Raw genomic sequence first — 25,406 nt, forward strand, 5'->3', positions numbered from 1 at the left:
GTTATCTTACTGCTTTATTATCAAATTAAAGCATGTCATACAAAACAAAATTCAGATATTCACATTTGGCATGTATGACATTCATATATGTTGTCTTTTTCTCTATAATTATCAACTTTAAGGTATATTTTTTTTACTTTGAACTATTTTACTTTTACAATATATATTACTCAATATATGTTACGACTTTATACCTATTCATTTTCTCAATTTATCTTATTCATGTCAAACCTTCACTATAAATTGTAAATATTCAATAACTAATTGCTTTGAGCGAGAAATTTATCAATAAGTTGTTGTGGGCTGGAAAATTCCCAAGACAATTAACCATTATATCCTCGAATCATCCAATCGATTCCATCAATGGATATCTATCTCTGAACTTTTCAGTTCATATACAATCAAATGCTAAAATTATTTTTAAGCGGAAAAGTATCCCCCACACAACTATCTTGATTGAATGACTCTTATCACTCAATTATTTTTTGAATAAGTGCCGACATAATAACCCGACTAAGCTTGGGGGCTCACCATATCATTATTCACTCATCTTTTAACCGAGTTATAACTCATTTTATTTTCTAAGCTTAGCCTGGATCATATGATCGGCGGACAAAGCTTGGGCGCTGTGATCCGTCACCTTATAACTCAGTCTTTATTATGCATTATGAGTTATAACTCGGCGTTAACTATCATTCATTCTTTTGCTTGTAACTGACACCTTCATTACCGACTTAATGACCATCATTTCTATCTTAATGACCAAACGGTCATAACATCAATTCTATTCATCAATTTTATGCCTATAAAAAGAACCTTTTATATCTAATCTCAATAATACAGAATACATTCTATATTCATAGAATTATTATATACCTCTTAAACACTTACTGACTTGAGCGTCGGAGTGTCTTTTGCAGGTACCCACCCCCTTGTTCTCTCTTTGCCGACGTATAACTCATCCCGACGAGAAGCTTGAAGACATTCATCGACGGACGAGCTATACACCGGCTAAACTCAGCAAGAACAATATATATTCCTTCCAGTTTTTTCTTACTGCTCTATTTTAATTATTAAATTTGTATTTAATATTGTATGCAGTATAAAATCTCAGTTTTAATTTTATTTTTTTCTATGTGATTTTATTTTTATAGAGTTGCTATTATTTTTATAGTTAGTTATAGCAAGTTCTTGACTCCAATAAAAGAGAAAGAAATTTTAATAGAAGTAAAAAAAATAAAAAGAAGCAACAAAATATACATTGACACACATTTCACATTTATTTTTTTTGTATCTACCATATCATACACAATAAAACAGCAAACACTAACTACACAATAATTTGGAGTAAAATTTTTTATTTTTTAATAAGATACAAAAAAAGAAAACATATTGGATGAATATCAATAATTATTATTGGAACTTCAGCAGATTATGTATTTATAGCATTTGAACACGTAAATCGTGGTAACCTACAAGGGTTTACGTTTAAACCGCCCTCTTCATAAACTGTGGGAGGTGCATTAATTTTTTCCTTCGTAATCCGTTGCAACCTGCCACGGTTTACGTTCACAAAACCACCTTTCATAATCCGTTGCTAGCTACCACGGTTTATGTTCAAATGTGAAACCGTGGTTACTTCCCACGAATTACATATAAATGACAAAATGCACATACATGTAATAGAATTCTGTTTTGTATATTTGGGTAAAGCTTTCACCCATTTTATTTATTTGAGTAAATTGCCCTAAAAAGTATATATGCAATAATGCAACCTAGTAAAACTTAAATTTTAATTGTTTTCCTGTTATTAGCATCGATTCCTGCTTTAGTTTGCTAACTCTTTGAAAAACTTAAACTATATGCTGCCTCATGGAACAACTATTAGGTTGAAAAATTCCTTAGAAACAGTCACAATCTCTTCTAGGATTTAAACTTATTTTCATTCTAAATATCTCTTAAATACTACAGAGCACAGCATATATAGACAAATTATATCTAAGTCACCAGATTGATACCAATTATATCAACTAAAAAGTATATATGCAATAATGCAACCTAGTAAAACTTAAATTTTAATTGTTCTCCTGTTATTAGCATCGATTCCTGCTTTAGTTTGCTAACTCTTTGAAAAACTTAAACTATATGCTGCCTCATGGAACAACTATTAGGTTGAAAAATTCCTTAGAAACAGTCACAATCTCTTCTAGGATTTAAACTTATTTTCATTCTAAATATCTCTTAAATACTACAGAGCACAGCATATATAGACAAATTAAAACTCTTGATCAACTTGTTATATGAACATGGTTTTGTTTTGTTTTCACCATCTTAAGAAGGCCACATTAGATTACTATTGATGGTATCGTTGTTATATTTGAATTAATTATAACGAAAAGGTTTATTTGATAAATAATATCAATATAGTTGACATATTCCCACTTAAATATGGTGTTACTTAACACTTGCACCTGAACTTTTCAGATATTACACTGGCAGTTTTGTAAAATCGAATTGACACAAAACATAAATTATATAGCATATCATAATAAATACATATTCTAACAAAGCATAGAACGATTGGTATTCATATTTGTATGATTTAGTTAGATTCAAAAGGAACTTAATGAAAAAATATTAAATCGAAGACACAATCTATAAATAAAAGAGTAATGTTACACATTAAATTTTTTTTATGAATCAAGTCTAATCAAATTAAATATGATTTGGAAGAATGTTAGATATAACTAAATTTTATTATGTTAGACCAACTTTTAGTTAAACTTGATTAATGAAACAATATTCCAAAAAAAAAAGGCACCACATTAATGATAATGAACTTATGGATTCAAGAGACTGTGTAGGATACTCTTCCCCAAAAGGTAGCCAAAATGCAAAATATCCTCAAGAGATTATAGGGTTGGCTTAAATAACCGCATTTCAGATGAGCAACTTGGAAGACCAAAGTGCGAGGGTGAAACTAAACTTTCATGATAGATGTGAAAGATCCTTGAGCCTACACCCCGAGATAAAGGACGGTGTTTGGTCATGCCATCACTGGAGCTGTCAATATTAGGAAAATATATGCTGCCATCATTTATGTTGCATAAAACTAACTTGCCACTAGGAGATTTCGCCAGTAGAACATCATTTTTCAACATGTACATAGGCCGTAGTACATAATTTAAACGAGAATTAATGAGTAGCGGGTGGTGGCCGATTATTGCCAACTTAGTCCAAGATTGAGGAACTCCATACTCCTTCATCAACCAGAGAGTCCAATGAGTTTTCTTAGTCTCACAACAAACAGCAAGACAACCCCCCAAGATATCCAATCGGGGAAACACACTGTGATTATCATCTGAATCCCTACTGGGAGCGGAAAACTGACTATAAGTCTCTTTCACCAAGTCAACGGAAAGAACTGCCACAAAACTACTACGACGGCCGCGAAGAAGCCAATTAAGAGTGCCAGTGCCACTTACAAAACGCCCTGTCCGACCCACCACAGAAGCCTTGTTATCGCGGTCATGTAGTCTATATGGGAAATCCTGAATTGTTCTCCAGTTAGATTTTGGGCCGAATGTGAAAATTCTGGTGACAGATTCACCTGATTTCTTAATCACAATCCCGAGAAGCTTATACTTGTCGTTCACATGATCATAACCGAATCCACAATAGTGGAAGATACCATCAATTTTAAGCGGCTGAGATGTGAGTCCAGTGCAGGGGTTCCACAGGATGGCACGATCTTCAAGCTCATCGTCGAGCAAGCACAGCAATCCATTACAAGAGCCAATGATGCTACGGCAGCGTCGTCCCTCGTAGGGGACTACTTTAGTCGGTTCACGGGGAGGGTTCTCGAACACAGATCGGGCGGAGAAAATTCCGATGATGGGGTTTGAGTAGCTATAATAGGCAATACGCAGGTGGGTCAAGGCTAGATCCACCGCCATTGAACGTCGAAGGTGGTCCTGGGCAAATTGGGAACTGGAAATTAGGGTTCTCCATGAACTGCAGACGCTGTTCCTTAATCGCACAAGAGAACTCGCCGGAATCCTCAGCAGGATTTCCTCTATGAGCTCGTCCATGAGGGCAGGCATCCCGGTGGTTGTGACGACCTTCCCCTTCCTCTCATCATCATTATCATCGTCGTGAAGCGGACTATTCATGCGTTCCATGAGTTGGATTTTAGGATTACTAGCATCAACCAATTCGGAAAACAATTTGGAAGGATAATGTGGCCGCATGAAAAGTTCCCTTGTGTCTTTTATACGTTGAAACTGTTGAAGAGTTCCCCTACTAGTAGAAAAGATTTTTTTAAATATTTTTTAATAAATTTAAAACAATTTAATATTTAAATATCATATAAAAATATTTTTAATGTATAATTATATTTAAATACAATAACATAAAATATCTTTTATTTATTACTTTAGGATTTTTAAAAAAAAATCTTTTTAAAAACTTATAATATTTTTAAATTATTTTGTTAATATTTTTATTGTTATCATTACAACTTATCAAATACACTAAATAATAAAAAACAAATCTTTCTTTATTGAAAAAATATATTTTATATACTTTAACAATTTGATCAAGTTGATATTGTCTTTATTTAATTCAAAGATAAAATCTTTGATGATCACTTGATTATAGTAAAATTGATGGAATATAATTGTAATGAGATATTATGAAAATTAAATAATTAAGTAAATAATTAATTAAGAAATAAATTAACAATAAAAATAAATTATTTAAAATTCTTTTTTGAAAAAAAAAGAAGATAAATAGTTAAATAATTTTTAAGTTAAATCCATCTTGAAATTTGAATATATTAGAAAGCGAGAAGTAGATGGACAAGTGAGAGATCAAAATTGACGAGCATACCTGTGATAAAGTAATTTTTGAGTCATACATGCTCATGAGTGAATTAGCTAAATTATGTGACTCATCAATTATACCAATATTGAATATTAAACTACTATTCCACTTTAGCCCATGACAATAATAAAGAAGTCTCGTGGCCTACAAATTCAACCTAACAGAATACATAAATTCAATTACAATTTTAGTCTTTATTATCTTATCTTATCTTTTCTTTATCATATCTTTAATTGTTCTTATCTTATCTTTATTTGCTTTTATCTTTCATAGGACAATGCTCTATATATACTTAGTTTTACCTTCATAGTTAATACAATTCAATCAATCAATAATCAATAAAAGTTCTTTTCTTTACTTTTCCTATTCTTTCACAATTTTATCATAGTATCAGAGCCTTGGTATCTTTCTTGAAGAGGATCATAAGAGAAATCACCCTACTTCTTTGTCAACCTCCTCCTCCACGATGAATAATCAATCTTTCAATTTAGCTCAGCAACCAATCTCTATTACATCCATCCAAGTAAAAATCCAACATCAGTCTTGATTACATCTGTTCTAACAGGAAATAACTATCATTTATGGAATAGTCACTATGGTTTGTCTGCGCCTTCTTCCGGCAGTTTCATCTGCACCTTCTTCCGAGCGTTTTGTCTGCATTCTGTTTCAGCAGTCCTGCATTCTGTTTCAACAGTCATTTCTACATTTTATTTCAGCAAATTCAATCTGCATCTGTTTTAGCAGTTCCATCTGCACTTTTATCGCGCTCTATGCGCCCTCATTCTTATCGCGCTCTACGCGCTCTCTCTTATTGCGCTCTACGCGCCCTCTTTTATTGCACTCTATGCACCCTCTCACTGAGTTATACATATAATGATTGAGTTATGTATTGGTAATTTATGAGTCATAGAAATCGTAACATTCTTTTGACCTAATCTCCAAATTATAGCTTGTAGCTGCCGAGTTATAGTGACTAAATCACAACCCTCAAGCTTAACCTGTTTATTTTTTAGAGAAGCAAGTTGAGTTGTTATGAATATCAAGTTATAACTCGGCAGGATATAAAAGAAATGCGTTTGTGTTATAATTCAGAGATATAAGGATTAGCCCCCAAGCTCAACTTGATAATCTTAAAAATAAAATTGGACAAACTTGTCATTAAGAAAGGTGTTGCTTATATAAGTATATTTTTGAATGAGCTTATAGGTGATTGTTTGTTGGACTAACGCTGACTTACAGGGTCGGTATGCTTTGACTGATTATGACTTCTATGTGGACAAGGGATTTTGCCAATGTATAGCTCGGGTTCGTTGGGCACTAGATTTCTTGGCATCACCAATCCGTCTTTACTTCTTTTATAGCTCCGAATGTCAAGATTCCTACAGAAAACACTCCGACGCTCAAGTCAGGGAAGGACTAAAAGATATGCTCTTAATTTGCTTGTTCTTGTTCCCCCTTTTCTCCTTTTTTTTTCATTGCTAGATGGGAAGTGTAGAAAAAAGCAGTAGTCGAACTAAAAGCATGAATAAAAATAAAGAATAATGAAGTTAAACCTAATGTATTGTTTATTGAGGATTACCCTTTTAATATAGAAGGTATAGGATAAACTTTTCCGTTAAAACCCTCCAAGTAAAACCCAATGTGAAAATAATTTTTGTGATTGGAAAAAAGAGCACATATTTGATTCCTGAATTATAACTTAGTTGTGGTATAGTTTTAGAGAAGTTGTGTTCCAAGTACTAGATAGTTCTTTGTCTAGTAATGTTTGAAATGTATAAATCCCTTGCCAATCACGTTGCTGATTCGAAAAGGTCCTTCTGGTCATCCTCTTTTAATTGAGTTGGTTTATTTACTCGTCGAATTTGTCTAAATTCTTCTATTTTCATCTGTCCAACTGCTTTTTCTCATAATTCTGCTAAAGTCTTCGGCTTGGAGACAACAATAGTCTTGTGAAACTTGTCAGGGCAAAGACCACTCTTAAAGGCATAGAGGTGGACATGAGGGTTAAGGTTGGAAATTTTCATTGCTATTTTATTGAACCTCATCATGTAGTCACGAAGACTTTCTTATTGACCTTGTTTGATTGTGCTAAGGTAGTCGGAATCATGGACATATATCTTGAATGTTGCAAAATTGTTGGTGAAGAGGTCGACTAGTTCCTTAAAAGTAGAGATAAAGCCTGTAGGTAAAGATGAAAACTAGAGTAAAGCAACACCATTTAAAAATGTGGAAAAAGAATGACATAATATTGGATCAGAATCACCATTAAAAATATCATTGAGTGGAACTTAGTGATATATATGTTCATGTCCCAAATCCCTTCATATGGCTTTAGAGTGGTTGGTAGGGTGAAGTTCTTTGCATATGAAACTTCATGATTTTCTCATAAAAAGGGTTTGTACGTCTTTTCAGTGTCTTTGAAGTTGTAACATCTACCAGAATACGAGTTCCTGACACATGTTCGTCATCATTATGAGCATCCTTGCGATCTTTCTTGCTATTTTAATTCTTTTGCTGTTGTGTTAACAACTCGGTTATCCTCTGGACCTCGGCCTCAACAGTACCGTTCTTAGCTATTAACTCGGCTTGAATTGGTGGAGGAGGAGGTGGATTTTTCTCATCAACCATGGTCGAGATCCTACAAAAAAGAAAAATAATCAGTGGAAAAAAAATGTGGAGCAACATTAAGATCGGTCTCATGATCGGTTCCAAATGTTTTTGTTGTTACAGGATCTGTTTGAGGTATAGCTCGTCGCAAAATGGGAGATGTCGTCCTGTCTTCTCCATGTATGAGTTATACGCCGGACTCCAAAGAACACCAGACAAGATGGGTACCTGCAAATGGTACTCCGACGCTCAAGTTAGAAATATTTCAAAGAAGAGAGTGAGAATGACTTATGTAAGTAGGGGTGGCAAAACGGGGCCGAAGCTTTTTATTTTTCTTTTTTTATTAAATAAAAGAGTGGTTACTATTATAAAATTAATAATTATAGAATTTTTAAATATTTTTTTTCATTTTTTGATTTTATTCTTCTTTTAGTTATTAACTTTATTTATTTTATTTTATAATTTCGTATATATGCTCAAATTATGTGACCTATTTTTTAAAATAAAGATGATTTTATTGACAAATATTATTTTAAACAATTTTATTGAAGTTAAAAATTAAAAAAATAGTAAAAAAAATTATATTATAATTTGACTATTTTTTATTTGTATTTTATTTTTTTGTTAATTTTAATGAATTTTATTTTTCAAAAAAAAAAAGATTCAAGCGGGCTAGCCCGCCTACCCGCCAATCTGCCATAAAGCGGGGCAGACTAGCATTTTGAACCCATTTTAGTTGGCGGAGCGGGGCAGTTTGGGGCGGGCCGGCCCGCTTTGCCAAGTATTAGGTTTTTAGATTTCCTTTACATTGATCTAATGTTACCTTATATAGACTGAATAGAGACTAAGCCTTCTAAATATACTCGGTTAGCGAATCATAAACTACGGTTGTGGTGAGAACCACAATGTGGTTACCGTGATATTCTCGTCATCTGTTTTGACTATTTCATTGAGTTGTTGGTGATGACGTGTGATGAAGTCATCATGTCGTTCTGCTGAGAGTTATCATGTTTTTGAGTTATAGGCAGAGTTATAACTTCTTTGGGTCGAGGTATAGATTTCATTGGCTGAGTTATAGGTAATGGATTAAGACTTATTTTATGAGTAATAGGTTGCAATTACCGAGTAATATAGAATGGACCAAATTGTAACGGCCGAGTTATAGATATAACGATAGAATTATGTGTTGGTAATTTATAAGTCATGAAAACTCTAACGTTCTTTTTACCTAATCTTCAAATTATAACTTGTAGTCGCTGAATTGTAGTGACTAAATCAATAATAATAATAATGATAATAATAAAATTATCATCTCCTATAATCTGATGAAGAGAATATTATTTTGTTTTAAATTTAGAAAACATCATTGGTTTGTTACACTACAAGAAACATCGTTAAAATCGACGGCTAAGCCGTCGATAATATTAAAATTCGACGGCAAAATGAACGGCGGAGATGGTTATTATTAAGCTTGTCGATTTTTCAAAATGCTAATAAATCGACGGCTTGCCTAGCCGTCGATAATAATTTAATAAAATCGACAGTTCTTCTGTCTGTAATATGAGTTTGAGGATTTTACATTCTTACTAAAATCGACAGCATCGTCGTCGATATCATTATATAAAATCGACGCCATTTCCGTCAATATTTGATTCAATAAAATTGACAACATTTTCGTCGATAATATGCTTACTAAAATCGACAAAGCGGATGTCGATATTTGATCCAATAAAACCGACACAGTTTCCATCGATTTTTGTCTATAATATGCTTACTAAAATCAACGGTCATGACGTCGATATTTGATCCAATAAAATCGACATAGTTGCCATCGATTTTATTATTTAAATATCGACAAATTCTTTGTCTATTTTTTTTGTCTATTTTAATTTAAAGTAGATAATAATAATAATAATAATAATAATAATAATAATAATAATAATAATAATAATAATAAATCCGAATAATATAATAAAAAAAACACTATAATCACTAATTAGTAATAGAAATTATGCTTATATATAGCAAAATATGTTGGATTTCTTTCTGCCAAATGGAAAAAAGTAAGGTATTAAATATAAAATAATAATGGTTACATAATATGTACCAGTCTCACAGTGCTAGCAGCGTCTAAAGATTACTCTTCAGTAACTATTGTTGTAATAGCAGCCGAACTTTGCCATTTAGAAACTATTAACAAAAAATAAATAAATAAATAAAAGAAGAAGAAGGAATTATTATATATAACAATTGGTATCGAATAAAATTGAGCTATATACAACAAGTTTCTTTTTTATTTTTTTTTAAAGAAAATGATGTCACACATTATTATATTATATATTCTACAAGTATAGTCATAAAAAAAAATTCTACAAGTATAAATAATAACTTGGAAGATCAGTGGTTGAAACATTATTGGCAGGTATAACATGGGTTATTACTTTGTTATTGGTTTTTGTACAATAAAATTTGTGATGTTTTTGCTTGTTGAACCCTGCAGAATTGAGTGTGTCTCTATGAAGTTTCTGGACAACAAAATACTTATTTCACCACTTCTGCCTCCCAAGACATAAATCTCTGTCTCATCAATGTTGTTTGCCTACAATAACAACGACCAAAACATATTAAAATTATATATTTACAAAGATAAATTATACAATAATGATCATAGATAAATTATATATTAAATAAAATTAATGATGACTTAAAGTCATGTACTAAGCAATTTATTAGAACAGAAGCATAAGCTTTGAATTCAATATCTTCAAATAAAGAGATTAAACAAATACTTTAATTATGGTTGCTTACCTTAGTATAAACAAAAACAAAATATACAACTCTTTTGAGGAAAAAAGTTCACTCAAAGCATGAAATTTTTAATGAAACTCAAGATATTTGACTAAACTAAGGAATAAGACTAGCACACCATTCAGAATTAGCAAACTTAGAATTTTAGAATTAGTAAATAACTAATGTTTGCTCATGTCCTTTCTAGTAGTAGACCAGAGGGATCAGAACCTGCAGCTGCACCAGCGAGGGCACAACCTGCCGTGGAAGTTTCGGCAGAAGGAGAAAGAGGAGGTAGTGCGGAAGAAGGAGGTGGTGCGAAACAAGGTTGAACGAGAGATTTTGGGAAAATTGCGTTTTTGAACTTTGGACGCGGGAGATGGACGCAGGTAAATGTGTTTTTGGTGATTAAAATCGACGGCATATTTGTCGATTTTAATTTATAAAAAAATAACACCTATAGCGTCTATTTTATACACTAAATCTACACTGTTATTCCATTTTAGAAAGCGATCTAACCCGTTAAAATTTATCGACGACAACATTGTCGATATTTTAAATAATAAAATAGACGCCATATTTGTCGATTTTAATTTATAAAAAAGCAACACCTATACTGTTTATTTTATACATTAAATCTACATCGTTTATTCCATTTTAAAAAGTGATCTAGACCGTTAAAATTTATCGACGGCATCATTATCGATATTTTAAATAATAAAATAGACGTCATATTCGTCGATTTTAAAATAAAAGTATTTTCGACTTCTGGTGCGTCGATAATGTGACAATAATAGAAAAAAATTAATGCATCATAAAAATATCGACGAATTGGCTGTCGATTTTAATATTTTATTTTTAATTATTTTTTTGACAATATCGACAGTAGAAATAGCCATCGATTTTTGGCATCGAAAAAAACACTTTTTCTTGTAGTATTAATAATATGAAACGGGAACTAATTCGTCTTCAAATTCTTCCTAACCAATATAATATGCACCATGTCAATCTAAATTGCATAATATGATACATGATATAATTGCTTTTATCTTATTGTCAAGTCTAAGATTTCTCTTGAACAGGAATAAAGAAATCAATGTTATTTGAATTCAACAGGAATAAAGAGATCAATGTGATTTGAATTGAACAGGATGAGACCAACTATCCCTAAAGGTAACAACTAATACACTGAGCATATCATATAATTAGGCAATCTATAATGTGAGAAAATAAGGTCGCTTGGCTAGGTTTATAAGTGATTTTTTTTAATTTTTAACTTATGAAAAAATGTAGCATTTCATAACTTTTCATAATTCAAAAGTAAAAAAAAAATTAGCTTTTGGCACTTCCCAAACGGGCTCTTAATGTCTGGTATAATTTTTAAAATAAAATTGTAACTTTCTAAAAAGTTATTTAGTGCTTAAGGAGAAGTTAAAAAAAATGACTTCTCTCATAATAAAAAGTTTTTTTATCATTTTTTTTAAAATAAGTACTTTTAGAACTAAAAAACCAAACACAAAATAATTTATTTATAAGTTACTTTTAATATAAACATTTATTGTTTAAGCTATTTTTTCAAAAGTAATTTAATTAAGTTGTTTATCCAAATTGGACCTGAATGTAGTGATGATCTCGATTTCTATAACACCGTTTGGAACTTTTTGTTATATGTGCAAACTTTAGCGTACCTTGAGCTGCATCCTGATATCTAAGTCACCAGATTGATGCCAATTATATCAACTAAAAAGTATATATGCAATAATGCAACCTAGTAAAACTAAAATTTTAATTGTTCTCCTGTTATTAGCATCGATTCCTGCTTTAGTTTGCTAACTCTTTGAAAAACTTAAACTATATGCTGCCTCATGGAACAACTATTAGGTTGAAAAATTCCTTAGAAACAGTCACAATCTCTTCTAGGATTTAAACTTATTTTCATTCTAAATATCTCTTAAACACTACAGAGCACAGCATATATAGACAAACTAAAACTCTTGATCAAATTGTTATATGAACAGGGTTTTGTTTTGTTTTCACCATCTTAAGAAGGCCACATAAGATTACTATTGATTGAATCGTTCTTATATTTCTATTAGTTATAACGAAAACGTTTATTTCATAAATAATATCAATATAGTTGACATATTCCCATGTTAAATATGGTATTACATAACACTTGCACCTGAACCTTTTCAGATATTACACCGAGAGTTTTGTAAAATCGAATTGATACCAAACAGAAATTATATAGCATATCATGATGATAAATATTAAATAGTTATTGTTTAGTTAGATTCAAAAGGAACCTAATTAAAAAGGATTAAATCGAAGACAGAGTCTATAAATAAAAGAATAATGTTACACATCAAAGTCTTTTTATGAATTAAGTCCAATTAAATTAAATAATAAGACTTGAAATAATGCTAGATATAACTAAATCTTATTATGATAGACCAATTTAGTTGAACTTGATTAATGAAACATTATTCAAAAAAAAAACAAAAAACAAGGCACCACATTAATGATAATGAAGTTATGGATTCAAGAGACGGTAGGATATTCTTAACCAAAAGTAGCCAAAATGCAAACTATCCTCAAGAGATTATAGGCTTGGCTTAAATAACCGCATTTCAGATGAGCAACTTGGAAGACCAAAGTGAGAGGGTGAAACTAAGCTTTCATGATAGACATGAAAGATCCTTGAGCCTGAGCCCCGATACAAAGGAGGATGTTTGGTCATGCCATCACTAGAGCTGTCAATATTAGGAACAGATATGCTGCCATCCTTTACGTTACATAAAATTAAAATGCCACTAGGAGATTTCGCTAGTAGAACATCACTTTTCAACATGTACATAGGCCGTAATACATCATTTAAACAATAATTAATGAGTGGCGGGTGCTTGCGGATTATTGCCAATTTAGTCCAAGATTGAGGAACTCCATAGTCCTTCAACAACCAGAGAGTCCAATGAGTTTTCTTAGTCTCACAACAAACAGCAAGACAACCCCCCAAGATAAACAATCGGGGAAACACACTGCGATCATCATCTGAATCCCTACTGGGAGCGGAAAACTGACTATAAGTCTCTTTCACCAAGTCAACGGAAAGAACTGCCACAAAACTATCAAGACCGCTGCAAAGAAGCCAATTAAGGGTGCCAGTGCCACTTACAAAACGCCCTGTCCAACCCACCACAGAAGCCTTGTTATCGGGGTGATGTAGTCTATTAGGGAAATCCTGAATTGTTCTCCATTTAGATTTTGGGCCGAATGTGAAAATTCTGGTGACAAATTCACCTGATTTCTTAATCACAGTCCCGAAAAGCTTATACTTGTCGTTCACATGATCATAACCGAATCCACAATAGTTGAAGAGACCACCAATTTTAAGCGGCAGAGATGTGAATCCAGTGCAGGGGTTCCACAACATGGCACGACCCTCAAGCTCATCGTCGTGCAAGCACAGCAATCCATTACAAGAGCCAATGATGCTACGGCAGCGTCGTCCCTCGTAGGCAACTACTTTAGTCGGTTCACGGGGAGGGTTCTCGAACACAGATCGGGCGGAGAAAATTCCGATGATGGGGTATGAGTAGCTTGAGCTATAATAGGCAATACGCGGGTGGGTCAAGGCTGGATCCACCGCCATTGAACGTCGAAGGTGGTCCTTGGCAAATTGGGAACTGGAAATTAGGGTTCTCCATGAACTGCAGACGCTGTTCCTTAATCGCACAAGAGAACTCGCCGGAATCCTCAGCAGGATTTCCTCTATGAGCTCGTCCATGAGGGCAGGCATCCCGGTGGTTGTGACGACCTTCCCCTTCCTCTCATCATCATTATCATCGTCGTGAAGCGGACTATTCATGCGTTCCATGAGTTGGATTTTAGGATTACTAGCATCAACCAATTCGGAAAACAATTTGGAGGGAGAATGTGGCCGCATGAAAAGTTCCCTTGTGTCTTTTATACGTTGAAACTGTTGAAGAGTTCCCCCTCAAATACACTAAATAAATAAAAAACCAATCCTTTTTTATTGAAAAAATATATTTTATCTACTTTAACAATTTGATCAAGTTGATATTGTCGATATTTAATTCAAAGATAAACACTTGTTTGGTAAACTTTAAAAAACGAGATTTTTTTTAGTTATCTTTTTTTAAAAGATTTTATGAAGAAGTAAACGTAATTTTATGTTTTGATATCTCGTATAAAAAGATCTTTTTATTTATTAGATATAATAATATGAAAGTATTTTTTATTTATTTATTATATGAAAAATATTTTTTTTAAAAAAAAAGATCTTTTAAAAAAAAGATATAAATTACAGTTTCTTAAAAAAGATATTTTTTATTTTTTTAATACTTTTATTTTTACTATTAAAAATTTGTTAAACACACTAAAAAATAAAAAAATTTATTTTTTTATTAAATTTTTTTTTAACAAGATAATGATGTCCAAGTACAAAATCTTTGATGATCACTTGACTATAGTAAAATGGATATAATATAATTATAATAAGATATTATGAAAATTAAATAATTAAGTAAATTAATACAAATCAGTTTAAACCCAAATTTATTTGGTTTATTATTATTGAATATTACCTGTTTAGATATATAATTTATGAAAAGTAATAAATATCAAATATAACTAGAAGCATCTTCAAAGTATTTGGCATGATATGTATCAAATGGGGAGTTTTTTTTTGTGGGAAAAGTATTTTTTGGTCCTTCATGGACCAAATAATAAAATAAATTAATAAAAAATATTGGGGTGAGTTCACAAATAGATAATGATAGTGATTGGGGATGAATATTAATTGGAGATCTCCAATAATCAAACTCAGCCTTCTGAACAGCTTTACTATCTCCAACATTCATTATTTTCACCACGCCTCTGTACTTGTTTTTAGAACTACTTCCGTTTCCACTTCCATTTCCACCACGCTTTTTTCTCTTCAAATCATGATCATCAAAATTAGAATCTCCACCACCATTTACAGCACAAGATGACCCATCTTCATCATTCATATTATTATTATTATGTTGATCAATTCAGCCAGCACAAATATCGCTATTATCATTCCCAGTTGTCAAGATCGAATTTTTAACTTCCAAATTAGAATTTCCATCAACCCCATCATCCCAAAGCAAACCCTTGAGCTCCTTGTGCACTGCGTTGTACATATTCGAAAGCAAGTAATCAGACGCATCTGAGTTATTGAATCCATCATAGATTCCACGAACACCCAAGCGTGTTCCTCCGACACCACCACGTGACGATCCTCCACTACTTTTCCCTGACACCACTGAACATTCTGGTGACCTTCCATTGCCGCCGCCGTTGAATCATCATCTTCAAAACCAAAGAATAGCACACCATGACCAACCTGATCTATCTTTTTGCAATTCAGCATCTGTTACCCTGGGACACACCAAACTTGCACTTTTCATCCATGGCGGACCTTCAAAAAAAAGTAACAGCGTTGAACTGGAACAAAAAAAATAACTTATTTAGTCCAAAAAACAGCACATCACGATCAATTCGATCCATCTTCCTACAACTCAGCATCTGCTACCTTGTGACATACTAAACTTACACTTATGATGGATCTTCAAAAAAAAAAATAACAGCGTAGAACCAGAATAAAAAAAAATAACTCATTTAATCAAAAAATAAATAAATCGGATTTTATAACTCAAACTGAACCAAATTAGATTGAATCGGTCTACAAATTTATTAAATTTTAGGTGAAATATAAAAATTTCAACTATTACTGTAAGAGAACCATCTTAGCCATTAAAATGATATCTTTTTATTTGGTCCATCAAAATCCAAAAAATACTTTTTCCACCAAAACATTCCCTTGAATTGGATATGGGGCCGATATGGACTAGATTTAAGTATCTAACTATCAATTTCTGATTCCGGGGAAACCCTTATAATAATCATGTATCTGAACCTACAAAATTTCATCAAAGAAGTTGGAGCAGCCCCGTGCGGCCGTGCCTCCTTCCCTCGTCATCTTCCTCGTTTGTCCTCCGCCGACCACCGTTTTTCTCGTTTCCATCCGAAGCTCCCACGCCGATTATTCGTTTCCTCTGTCTCCGGGTCCTCCTGTCCGCCATCGTCTTCCTGTAGGTAAGCCTCTGTTTTACTTCTTCTTTTTTTTTTTGTGGGTTTTGTTGTAGAGAAGGATTTTACTGTTTTCCTCGTATGTATGACGAGGGGTTCCATTCCTGATGATGATGATACTGTTGCGAGGAAGGGGAAGGTTGTCACAACCACCGAGGGGTGGCCTGAACTGCTCCGCTGTACCACCACAAAACCACCGCCTATCCTTCTGGACGAGCTCATAGAGGAAATCCTGCTGAGGATTCCGGCAAGTTCTCTTGTTCGATTAGGGAACAGCGTCTGCAGTTCATGGAGAACCCTAATTTCCAGTTCCCGATTTGCCAAGGACCACCTTCGACGTTCAATGGCGGTGGATCCAGCCTTGACCCACCCGCGTATTGCCTACTATAGCACAAACTACCCATACCCCACAATCGGAATTTTCTCCGTCCGATCTGTGCTCGAGAACCCTCCCCATGAACCGACTAAAGTAGTTGCCTATGAGGGACGACGCTGGCGTAGCATCATTGGCTCTTGTAATGGATTGCTGTGCTTGCACGATGGAGAGCTTGAGGATCGTGCCATCCTGTGGAACCCCTGCACTGGATTCACATCTCAGCCGCGTAAAATTGGTGGTCTCTTCAACTATTATGGATTCGGTTATGATCATGTGAACGACAAGTATAAGCTTTTCGGGTCTGCGATTAAGAGATCAGGTGAATCTGTCACCAGAATTTTCACATTCGGCCCAAAATCTAAACGGAGAACGATTCAGGATTTCCCATATAGACTACCCGATAAAAGGGCTTCTGTGGGGGGTTCGGTAGGGCTTTTTGTAAGTGGCACTGGCACTCTTAATTGGCTTCTTCTCGACTGTCGTGGTAGTTTTGTGGCAGTTCTTTCCCTTGACTTGGTGAAAGAGACTTATAGTCAGTTTTCCGCTCCCAAAAGGAAGTCAGGTGATGCGTTCCCTGTATTTACCCATTTGAGTATCTTGAGGGGTTGTCTTGCTGTTTGTTATGAGACTAAGAAAACTCATTGGACTCTCTGGTTGATGAAGGACTATGGAGTTCCTCAATCTTGGACTAAATTGCCAATAATCCCCCACCACCCGCTACTCGTTAATCCTCGTACAAATCCTGAATTACAGCCTTTGTACATGTTGGAAAATAATGTTCTACTGGCGAAATCTCCTAGTTGCAAGTTAGTTTTATGTAACTTAAATGATGGCAGCATAAATTTTCCTATTATTGACAGCTCCAGTGATGGCATGACCAAACACCGTCCTTTGTCTTGGGGTTCATACTCAAGGATCTTTCACATCTATCATGAAAGCTTAGTTTCACCCTCGCACTTTGGTCTTCCAGGTTGCTCATCTGAAATGCGGTTGTTTAAGCCAGCCCTATAATCTCTTCAAGATAGTTTGCATTTTGGCTACCTTTTGGGGAAGAATATCCCACAGTCTCTTGAATCCATAACTTTATTATCATTAATGTGGTGCCTTGTTTTTGTTTTTTTTTTAATAGACCGTGTCTTCGATTTAATGTTTTTTAATTAGGTTCCTTATGAATCTAACTGAACGATATAATGAATACCAATTGTCTTTTGCTTTAGTTAGAGTACTAGTGTTAAACCCGTGCGATGCACGGGCTTATATTTAAATTTGATAAGTTAAATTAAAAATAATATTTTCTAACCATATATTTTTTTAAATTTAGTATAATACTATCATCGTCGTTATATAATAAACGTGTTAAATATGTTGTTTTATCTTTATTCAAAGTAAAATATAAATAGAAGAGTTTGAAACTTATAATATTCTTAAATCATAAGGAGGGAGACATGAAAAAAATAAGAACATATATAACTGTAACAATAGCATGTTAATTTTACACTAAATTTTGTATAAAAAGCTAATAAAAATTTATCGATCGATAACCTAGTATCTTACTAACTTCATTAGAAAAGCAATTGGCATAGGATGTTGTGCTCCTTGTTACACATTTCATTTCAAATCTGAAACCAGAGTTATAGATAAATTAGTTATATCTATAGTAAATATTTGTACAAAAGTATAAATCATAACATGCTATTAAAATAAAAATAAAAATAATATTATTCTTACCTAAATATTATTAAAAAACTCTTTGAACACGACATTTGTTGTTGATGACTTTGGACTGCCGTCTTCGTCTAGAATTAAAACCCTGAGGCCACTGCGACTCTTAACTCTTGACAAAGCAACTTAAAGTTGTCCATGGGTGAACATTGATTTTGGCAAATAAAGCCCTACATGTGATAATGATTGACCCTGACTCTTGTTAATGATCATTGCAAAGCATACTGTCAATGAAAATTGTCTCCGTTGGAACTTAAATGGCAATCCTGAATCTGAAGGGATCAAGTTCATTCTTGGAATGTACACTTTATCTCCAATATTTCTACCGGTCACTACCGTCGCTCCAATTACATTGCTGCCGAGTTCGTTAATTATTAATCTTGTCCCGTTGTATAAACCTGAAGTCTGGTCTATGTTTCGCAGTAGCATTACAGCGACTCCTGGCTTCAAAGTCAACTTGTGATTGGGTAGTCCCGAACATTTGATGTCATTTAGGAACTCTGGTGTGAACCACTCTTGTTGTACATCTTCATTCTCATCAGCTTGACATGTTGTGTCAGAGCTCAAATACTCCTTTTCACAATAGAGCCAATATTTCCATTTCCAACATCAAGTATCCAATTAGCAAATCTCTTCATTTCACCTTCATCTTGATCCGAAGAAGACATTAGAAGCCTCATATTCGTATGCAGTTTCAGAACCTTACAAAATGACCACAGATGGGATGAGTTAATAGCGGATGCCAATATATTGTGTCTACTTCCTTTCGGAATCACCGGATGTATCTGTCTGAAATCACCTCCTAGAATAACAACCTTACCACCAAATGGTTGATGTGTCTTATGTTGATCGGTAACTGACATAAGATCCCTGAGCGTCCGATCAAGTGCTTCAAAGCACATTTTATTGAGCATTGGAGCTTCATCCCAAATTATTAAGCTACTTTGGATGAGCAGCTCAGCCTTCAAACTGCCATGCTTGATGTTGCAAGTAGATTCATCAGTAATTGTAATGGGTATTGAAAATCTAGAATGAGCCGTTCTGCCACCAGGTAGGAGTAAAGAAGCAATTCCACTGGATGCGACATTTAAAACAATTTTTCCTCTAGACCGAATAGCAGAAGAAAGTCCATTCCAAATGAATGTCTTACCACACCCACCATGCCCATAAACGAAGTAAAAACCACCAGAGTCTGTAACAACAGCATTGAGTATCTCATCAAATACTAACCTTTGCTCATGAGTCATCTTTTGTTATGTATATAAGTTTGTATGAGTCAACTCATTTGTATCATATGCTAACTCCTCCTCTATTAGCTTATTCTGAAAAAGGCGAATATGAGACATCTCAGGATATGACATTGATTGATAGTCTCTTAAAGATCTCGCATTGCTGTTGAGTATCTTCTCAATCTCAATAAGGCAGAGGTTTTTCAATTCGTCATCAGTCATGTTTAGTCCTAGAAAAAACACATAGTGGTTTTATGAAATATTTAATAAGTAATTCTAAAATAAAACTATTAATATTCTTAATAAAAATAAAGATAATAAGAGAATAAAATCTTGATATAAAAAAAAGACATAGTAAAATACCTTGATTTTTCAAAGCTTTTCTCCTTTCATATAGTATTTCATCAGCTAATAATGTCCAAGTTGCATTCCAAACACGCTCTGGGTTGCTAATGCTATTAGATATCAGTAGCATCGCAAATAGTTTTTTCAATTGACCACCAGATGCAAGTTCAGCTATCTCATTAATAGCTGCAATGAATTCCCTATCATCGCACAGTAGTCCCATGGAATAGCAAGTATCTTGGAAGTTAGAATATGTAATTCCATTAACTGTCCTAATAGACTCATATGTTGTGCAACCTCTCTGAACAGCTAACAAAATTCTCATATAATAAATATCACCTGTACCCGGTGGAACGTAATTTAACCTCCCGATAGAATACCCTCTTTTGCGTGGATGCCATTCCCTTGATTCTCTATCATAAACAAATTGATTTGGAAACTCAGCATACGTCAAAGTTTGACCTGTTTCAAAATTTTTATTGGCCTCCATCCATGCTAAGAACATCGTACATTTTTCTTCCTCTTCTTCCACGATTTCTTCAAGATCGTCATCATCTTTAAAGATGATATTTTGCTCTCCAGGCAAATGAAAGGTTAATCTCATCACTGAAGGCCACCTTTGATGAATATCATACGCTAAGGTTCTCTACACAGCCTCACATGCAGACAAATATCTGCAATCATAAAATTGTTTGATCTCATCAATAACCTGAGCATCTTCTCCACTGGAAGCTTCCTTTGTAACTCCAACTGCTATCCTGTCTAGACCTTTATTCACGTACTTAAACAAATATTTGATAGAATTTGACTTGTTGCAGTACTCTACATTAACATGCGCTTGATAAGACATCAGCAGATATGCATTGTATGGAACCACATTCCTATTATCCATATGGACTCCCTTCTTCTCAATAACCGCCCCTGTGTCTCGTCTTCTATATGATGGGTATCCACTATCATCGATAACCGTGGTTCTACTGAATGTCTTGGGATAATATTTGATGCAGTACCCATCTTTCATGCAGGGAGATTTTGAGAATGCTCTACCACATGGTCCATGAATCATATATGTAGATACAGCTCTAAACAATTTTGGATGCCGAACATGATCTGGCAACTCTGAAGATATTAACTGATCAATTTGAGTTGTCATTGTTATCTTATGGTCTCCACTTAACGATAAAAGAATGTGAGCATGTGGTAGACCTCTTTTTTGGAATTCCACCGTATACATTCCTTATACCAAAAAGACAAAAAAAAGTTATATGTTATATTTAAACTATCTATTTTATGTATGTGCTTTGATAAATTAAGGATGATAATAAAAAATCAACAATATGCTAAGTAAGAAAATATTTTGCCATTTATTTTATAACAATCTAAATGAATATTTCTCTAAAAATAAGGTCGGATGATGAGCAATACCTGCATCTAGCACTCCAAATGGAATTCCTTGCTTAAGATCCGAGATTATCATGTCAAGCTTAATTTTGAACACTCTACACGATATATCCGGCCGGTCTTCAACCTTTAAATTCCTTGGATTGTTAACCCTGCCAATCTCTTGCCAACTCGAGTTACATGTCATTGTGATGAAGAGGTTTGGATATCCATATTTCTTACAAATTGCCATAGCATCTTGACAATTATTAAACATGTATCTCATGCCACTAGTGAAGGACGCAGGTAGGATGATACGTTTACCTGCTTTGGAAGCACGTGTCTCACCCCTAACAACTGCATCTTGAATCCCTTTGTATATATCACTCCTCACCTTGGTTTGGTTGTTTCGATAGTAGGTCAACCTTTGTGCTTCAATCATAGAAAAGTAATCAACCAAGAACTGCTGAAATAATCTTCCACCATTGACAATGGTTGCATACTCGACCTTTCTCTCTTGTATTCTAAATGTTATGAACTCCCTTAAACTCACACGCTGTCTCTTTCTATTTTCATTAGCCCTATGAGATTCTCGCAAAGGAATGTCTTCTTGGTAGCCATCTTCACCGTAAGGAAACATCATAGGGTACTGAAGAGGAATAAATGCGGTGTGTATCTCATGAATTCTTTGCATATGTCCGGACTTTAATTGAACTATGATATCACGCCCTGCATCTCCAGAATCAAAATCTCCTACTATTAGAGCTGCGACCTCGTTAGAAGATGGTAAATTGTAGACTCTCGCATCCTTTGATCTTTTCCGGTACAACCGTAGCCTTATATTTGCGATATCTCCTTGATTAAGGTAGTTTCTCACTATCCTAAATGTGTGAGCAAGAACATTATGTTGATCGATCATGTCCTTGAGGTCTAGAACTAAGGACTGGTCAATGTTGTTGTTGGTTGTTCTTGAACTGTATAAAATATCATTTGAAAAATATTAGTATTCATAATTAACCAAAATCAAAGTACGAACTACCTGAATATATTTTTAATCAATTTGAAATGCATGATACAAACCTGAAAATCTCTATCCTGTTTGAGACCTCATTTTCTGTATCATAAATATATAATTGCGCAAATTTTGGTCTTTGTCCCTCAATTGGCACCAAGCTTCCAATTCTGTGGTAGTTTTGTCCACTCACAATGAACTGGGGAGGACCTGTCCCATCATTGATGGAGGTCTCTATTTTACCTCCGAGGGACGTGAAGCAAAACATGCTATTATAAGTTCTTATATTATCCTTAAAGTGTTTGCTTCTCTGGTCTACTCCAGATATTAAACCTTGCAAGAGCTAAGGTGGACGTTGCAAAAACGGCAGTTGTACCTTCCCTCGCATACAACATATTGAGAACTCAATATTGGATCATGTTTTGGACTTCTCTGATCTCTCCTCATACCACATCATGGCGTCGCAATGCCGACAAAAAAATTCTGGGTCACCAATATCTATCACATCTAATAATCACCAAAATAATAAATTATGTTTCAGTTATATTTGCAACAAATACTTTATATAAAAATATACCTTTCTTTCACCATGTTAAGTATAAAAATAATATTTATAAAAGATTACCAAAGACTGTAATTTAAACGATATTTTTTTGTTTATAAAAAGCATAACAATAGTAAATAATAGAGTGCTGATATTGCTACTTCTTAGATTACCTGTATTCTCCGCAACATCGAATATGTCTGGGTATTCAATTTGCACAGAATCATCTAATATAGTTGTGTTTTCAGTAATATCCTCAACTTCTTCAAAAATTTTTGAAAGATTTATAGCCAATTCCTTCAAGAATATTTTTCTTTGTCTCAGGTGTCTTCCTTTTTCAGCTATGCACACTTCTAAATCTTTAGTATCTAAATTTGAATTAGATGTACTTGCTCCTGTAATCATTAGAAATAATACATAAGGTACTTTATATTATAAAAAAAGAAAAATGAATATATGTTAAATGTTTGAATTTATATTAAAGATAAAAGAAGTAAAATTTTAGCTTTGTGATAATTATAATCTATCATGCTTATCTTACCATGTCTCTTTTGAAATAGCATAGTCTTCCTATTCAGTCTTGCATCCCTTTGCAATCTAATTCGATTTGTGTACTCCAATGAATCTATAATAATTATTTAGCAGATACCAAAGATTATTTTCAATAGACCAATTGAAAAGTTAAATGTTTAATTTTTAAGTAATAAAAACATATTAACATACGCTGGCTTTGCAACTGGTCGATATTGTTTGATGTTTGTTGAAGCTGTTGTTGACTTGTCTGATGACATGGGTTATCATATGCTTCACGTGTGATACCCGAATTACTAATATCACTAATATTGGAACATCATTCTTTTTGGTGTAGATTAGTAGTTGGAGACCTTGATCGATATGGTGTTGGGTTATTATCTAATAAAATAACTCGAGATATTAGTTTTGAACATATTTCCTATTAAAGATTATAATTGAATAAATAGTAGGAAAATCAAAATACATGTACATTCACATAAGTAAGTTAAAAAAAATAATCCAAAAATTAACCTGTATTAATGCTATTTGTAATGTTTGACGACACCGATTGAAAATGCACACCATTGGAACCATCACTGGAATTTCCTGTAATTTTTTCATAAACAAATTTAGTAACATATTACGAAAACAATGTAAATTAATAATTTATTACTTGTCAATAGCTAAATAATATATAGAAAATATTGTATTTTATGGGCTTTCATTCGACCAAAATACTCATGACCTGTTAGTTTTTTTTATGAAATCTACCTTCAATTGTGCTCCGCTTTGTATTTTCTTTGTCTTTTAATATCAATTTTCTCTTCAATCTTGCTTCTCTTTGAACTTCTTGCATCTTTCAATATATACCTGAAAATATCAAATAAATAAATTTTTTAACCAATTAAAAATATATATCTTTATTATCAAATTTTTTATATTATTAAAAAAAGTACACAGGTACACATATGGCAGCGTTTATTTTTGGTATACATGTCCATCAAAACATAAACACGGGAGTACACATGAGTACATGTATAGTGTTTGTTTACTAAGACAACAATGATGAAAGACATCTCTCATAACTTATACTTTTATAGTTGCATCATAACTAAATTTTCTTAAATTTGGTTGACTTTAATTTAAAATTTAAAAAATAACAAACTAAGGAAAACAACCCAAACTTAAAATTTGAAAATAACAACCTAAACAAATAATAATTTTAAAACTCTACCCGAAGTATAATTAACACGTAAATTTTTTTTCAAACTCTAAATTTCTTTAAAAGAATTTATGTAGCTACAATTTAAAAAAAATCAGCAAAAGTTTTTTTAAAAAATAGTGTTAAAATATAAAAAAGAACAATCTAAGTAAAATAATTTAAAATATAAAAAATAACAACCTAAGTACAACAATCTAAAATTTAAAAAATAACAACTTAAATAAAATAATTTAAAATTTAAAAAATAACAACTTAAGTAAAATAATCCAGACAAATAAAACAATTTAAAATTAAAAAAAATAACAACTTAAGTAAAACAACCCAAACTTAAAATTTGAAAATAACAACCTATGAAAATAATAATTTATAATTTATAAAAGTATAATTAACACGTAAATTTTTTTTTTAAAACTCTAAATTTGTTTAAAAGAATTTATGAATAATTTATAATTTATAAAAGTATAATTAACACGTAAATTTTTTTTAAAATTCTAAATTTCTTTAAAAGAATTTATGTAGCTGCAATTTAAAAAAAATCAATAAAAGATTTTTTTAAAAAATAGTGTTAAAATATAAAAAAGAACAATCTAAGTAAAATAATTTAAAATGTAAAAAATAACAACCTAAATACAACAATCTAAAATTTA

General features: G+C 32.9%; 3 protein-coding genes and 1 pseudogene across 6 annotated transcripts in view; 1 reads left to right on the forward strand and 3 right to left on the reverse strand.

Moving 5' to 3' along the window:
- Window positions 1–2,830: 2,830 nt before the first annotated feature.
- LOC107463895 (F-box/kelch-repeat protein At3g23880-like) lies at window positions 2,831–4,222 on the reverse strand. The gene has a single exon (XM_016082778.3). The coding sequence runs from the start codon at window positions 4,179–4,181 to the stop codon at window positions 2,913–2,915; it is 1,269 nt and encodes a 422-aa protein (XP_015938264.2). The 5' UTR covers window positions 4,182–4,222; the 3' UTR covers window positions 2,831–2,912.
- An 8,658-nt stretch (window positions 4,223–12,880) lies between these two features.
- Window positions 12,881–14,196, reverse strand: LOC107463894 (F-box/kelch-repeat protein At3g23880-like). The gene has a single exon (XM_016082777.3). It carries the CDS (start codon window positions 14,153–14,155, stop codon window positions 12,881–12,883), a length of 1,275 nt encoding a protein of 424 aa, XP_015938263.1. The 5' UTR covers window positions 14,156–14,196.
- Window positions 14,197–16,207: 2,011 nt separating this feature from the next.
- The window catches only part of LOC107464024 (F-box/kelch-repeat protein At3g23880), a 24,436-nt gene continuing 15,237 nt past the window's right edge, over window positions 16,208–25,406 (forward strand). The window contains exons 1-2 of one of the 4 annotated variants that reach the window (XM_021131174.2): window positions 16,208–16,422; window positions 16,473–17,986. In XM_021131174.2, the coding sequence (XP_020986833.1) occupies window positions 16,502–17,803 (1,302 nt within the window). In that variant the 5' untranslated portion in view covers window positions 16,208–16,422; window positions 16,473–16,501 and the 3' untranslated portion in view covers window positions 17,804–17,986. Of the gene's footprint in view, window positions 16,423–16,472; window positions 17,987–25,406 lie in introns of those variants that run through there. The other 3 variants (XM_052254084.1, XM_016082922.3, XM_021131172.2) reach the window with 3 other exon arrangements.
- On the reverse strand, window positions 18,521–24,393 carry LOC127741664 (uncharacterized; annotated as a pseudogene).

This window comes from Arachis duranensis, chromosome 9 (assembly GCF_000817695.3).
Source record: "Arachis duranensis cultivar V14167 chromosome 9, aradu.V14167.gnm2.J7QH, whole genome shotgun sequence".
NCBI lineage: Eukaryota > Viridiplantae > Streptophyta > Magnoliopsida > Fabales > Fabaceae > Arachis > Arachis duranensis.